Below are 3,116 nucleotides of genomic sequence, written 5' to 3' on the forward strand. Positions count from 1 at the left end.
CTTCCTATTTCTCTACTTTCAATCTCTAATTCGTCTACTTCCTCAGTCACTCCTTCTTCAAAGAACATAACTCTCAATTAAAGAAGTCTCAGTCAGCTCTCTTGGTTTCGTCTCCTCCCTCTCAGACCCTCACGATTACAACTAATCGAAGAAACTGGCTTCGAATCTGATAAGGTAAAACCACTCTCTGCTTCTTTGATTCTGTTTATTTTAGTGAATTTGAGTTGGGTTTTTGGTTAGAATCGAGATTAGAAACTAGGTTCTGGGTTGTCTTGTTGGGTTTTCGTTTTAGTTTCTGGGTTTTCGTTTTAGTCACGCATGACAAGTGTTCGATGGTTGTTATTGGGAGAATGTGGTGTGGTTTGGTAGGTAGGGGTATTAAGAAGAAGCTAGCCAGGGGAAGGAAGGTAGGATCCGAAATGCTTGGTGGCCCAAGTATTGGGTTGGGATGATAAACCGCTTGAGCTCCTTGCCAACACAAACGGCGAGAAACCCTTTTACGACGTTTGTGAAGGAACTTGATGCCTCTGCTGCCATTATTGCTGCTTGGAGTTGTTGTAGTAGTGCTGCCATTATGCCTCCAAGTACAAGTTTTAGCAATAAAACTCAAAAATATGTCATATAGCCTTTGATTAAGCAAACACATCCATGACACTTTCATCCCACCTTTACCGATTTTGATATCCCTTTTGGCTCTTCAGCTCTAGTATTGTAGCTGATTGAAAGAGAAAGCGCTTTAAGCTAGACTTTTCAACATTGGTGTTTTGGTGTTCACAGCTTTTACTGATTTGCATTTGAAGATCAGAAGGAGAAGATATGGGGAGGGTGGACTATTTGGCTATGAAAACTGACCCAGTTGTGGCCCAGAGACTCATCAGGGATGCTACTAGGCTTGGTGGGATTGGTTTCGGTACTACTGTTCTCAAATGGCTTGCCTCCTGTGCTGCCATGTGAGTGCCTTCTCCATCACTCTCTTAGAATTACATTTGGTGTTTGATGTTTGTTGCAGTCACTTTTATCCTATTAGTGTTTTGTGGGCGGTTCATAGTTGTCACTTTCTCTTGTTACAATTGTGTTCTGTGTTTGATCAGATTTAGGGATGTAGAAACTAGAAAATGGGGAAAGTGACAGTCTTGGTTGTAAATAGTATCCAATGATGAGAGTTGGTATAAATACCTTGGTAGATTTTCTAATTGTTTGGAAGGGAAAAGTCAATTAAGTGATTCGATTTGGTCTTCATCTAATGGATATTCTATTCTTTGATTAAAGAACATATAGTTCCCAATCTGCTGCATATACTTTTATTTCTCTTTCTTACGGATTTATGCCTCTCTATATTACAGTAAGGTCCCTTGTGAGGAACTATTTATAACATGGGGTAGTCCACAAAGGCATTGACATATACAAGTAAACCATTGTATATGTCAGTTGATAGTGAATGCTACCACTTGTATGAATTAAGTTTGAATAGCCAAGATGTAGCCAATTGTGTGGACAAACAACATTCGTTGTCCATTTTGATGTTGATTTCTGTACATGACTTTATCAGGTTCTGCTTGTATATGAATGAAACAAATTGAAGAAGTATTTCAGATTTCAGGATACATTTTTCTTCTCTAAGCCCTTCGTTCAATTTTGTTCCTAGCAATTGGTCTCTGAATTTTGTCTGAGATGTGCTTTCTTAAAAGTTCAGTCTAAGAATATATTGAATGCAGTTATTTGTTGGTATTGGATCGAACAAACTGGAGAACAAATATGCTCACTTCGCTCCTACTCCCTTACATTTTCTTTAGTCTTCCTTGGGGGATCTTCAACTTACTGAGGTAAATTATGTACTTTTGTTCATACATTTTCTTCTGGACTTTACAACCTTTTTATTGTCAATAGCCTCAGATATTCACAACTTTTTCTTCAATATATATAATTTAGAGGAGAGGTTGGAAGTTGGATTGCTTTTGTTGTTGTTGTATTGAGGCTTTTCTTCCCAAGGCATTTCCCAGGCAAGTCATATATTGTACTGCTTTGATTACATTTTTCAGTTCTGTGTACTCAAGTTTGCTCAGCTGACTGCACCCACAATCATCTAATTGTGTAGGTATTATATCATTTTCTTGAATATCTTATCTTAATGTTACACGCTATATGTAGGAAGATTCTGTTTTCTAATTTGAGTTCAGCCAAGTTTATTGGACACTGAAGCTACTACTCTTCCCTGTATATGAGATCAAATATCAAAAAGTATACCATGCCTCTACATCTTTGTTATAGTTTTATATTGAAAAAGCTATTGCTTTGCAGTTCTTGCTAAATACTTTTACTTTGCAGTTCTTACATTTTCTTTAGTCTTCCTTGGGGGATCTTCAACTTACTGAGGTAAATTATGTACTTTTGTTCATACATTTTCTTCTGGACTTTACAACCTTTTTATTGTCAATAGCCTCGGAGATATTCACAACTTTTTCATCAATACATATAATTCAAAGGAGAGGTTGGAAGTTGGATTGCTTTTGTTGCTGTTGTATTGAGGCTTTTCTTCCCAAGGCATTTCCCAGGCAAGTCATATATTGTACTACTTTGATTACATTTTTCAGTTCTGTGTACTCAAGTTTGCTCAGCTGACTGCACCCACAATCATCTAATTGTGTAGGTATTATATCATTTTCTTGAATATATTATCTTAATGTTACACGCTATATGTAGGAAGATTCTGTTTTCTAATTTGAGTTCAGCCAAGTTTATTGGATACTGAAGCTACTACTCTTCCCTGTATATGAGATCAAATATCAAAAAGTATACTGAGCCTCTACATCTTTGTTATAGATTTATATTGAACAATTATTGCTTTGCAGTTCTTGCTAAATACTTTTAAAAAGGGACACTTTGATGTTCTAAGTAATGGAAATTCTTTTTTGTTATAATGAATATTTTTGAAGTATGGTTTAGTATGAATTAGGGTGAAGGTGCTTGATTTACTTGAATCTAGATATGGTTTTAAGCAATAGGGTCAATGCTTGAGCATGCAATAGGTTTTTGTTTTCACCTTTCACTTCAAATCACAACTAATTGTAGAAAATGGTCTCATTTATACAATAGGTACCAGCTGATGCAACAAGTGG

The 3,116-nt window shown here is 36.3% G+C and overlaps 1 protein-coding gene across 1 annotated transcript; it reads left to right on the forward strand.

Moving 5' to 3' along the window:
* Positions 1-816: 816 nt before the first annotated feature.
* Positions 817-2,372, forward strand: LOC101300877 (cold-regulated 413 plasma membrane protein 2-like). Its single transcript, XM_004309813.1, has 4 exons — positions 817-950; positions 1,716-1,823; positions 1,930-2,000; positions 2,299-2,372. Exons 1-4 carry the CDS (start codon positions 817-819, stop codon positions 2,370-2,372), a joined length of 387 nt encoding a protein of 128 aa, XP_004309861.1.
* The last annotated feature ends 744 nt before the right edge of the window (positions 2,373-3,116 follow it).

The sequence above is a fragment of the Fragaria vesca genome, unplaced genomic scaffold, assembly GCF_000184155.1.
Source record: "Fragaria vesca subsp. vesca unplaced genomic scaffold, FraVesHawaii_1.0 scf0513090, whole genome shotgun sequence".
NCBI lineage: Eukaryota > Viridiplantae > Streptophyta > Magnoliopsida > Rosales > Rosaceae > Fragaria > Fragaria vesca.

Coding starts and splice junctions, on each gene's coding strand:
- LOC101300877 (XM_004309813.1), top strand. CDS start 817: ATGGGGAGGGTGGACTATTTGGCTATGAAAACTGACCCAGTTGTGGCC. Junction 951..1,715: donor CTTGCCTCCTGTGCTGCCAT/GTGAGTGCCTTC, acceptor TATTGAATGCAG/TTATTTGTTGGTATTGGATC. Junction 1,824..1,929: donor GGGATCTTCAACTTACTGAG/GTAAATTATGTA, acceptor TATATAATTTAG/AGGAGAGGTTGGAAGTTGGA.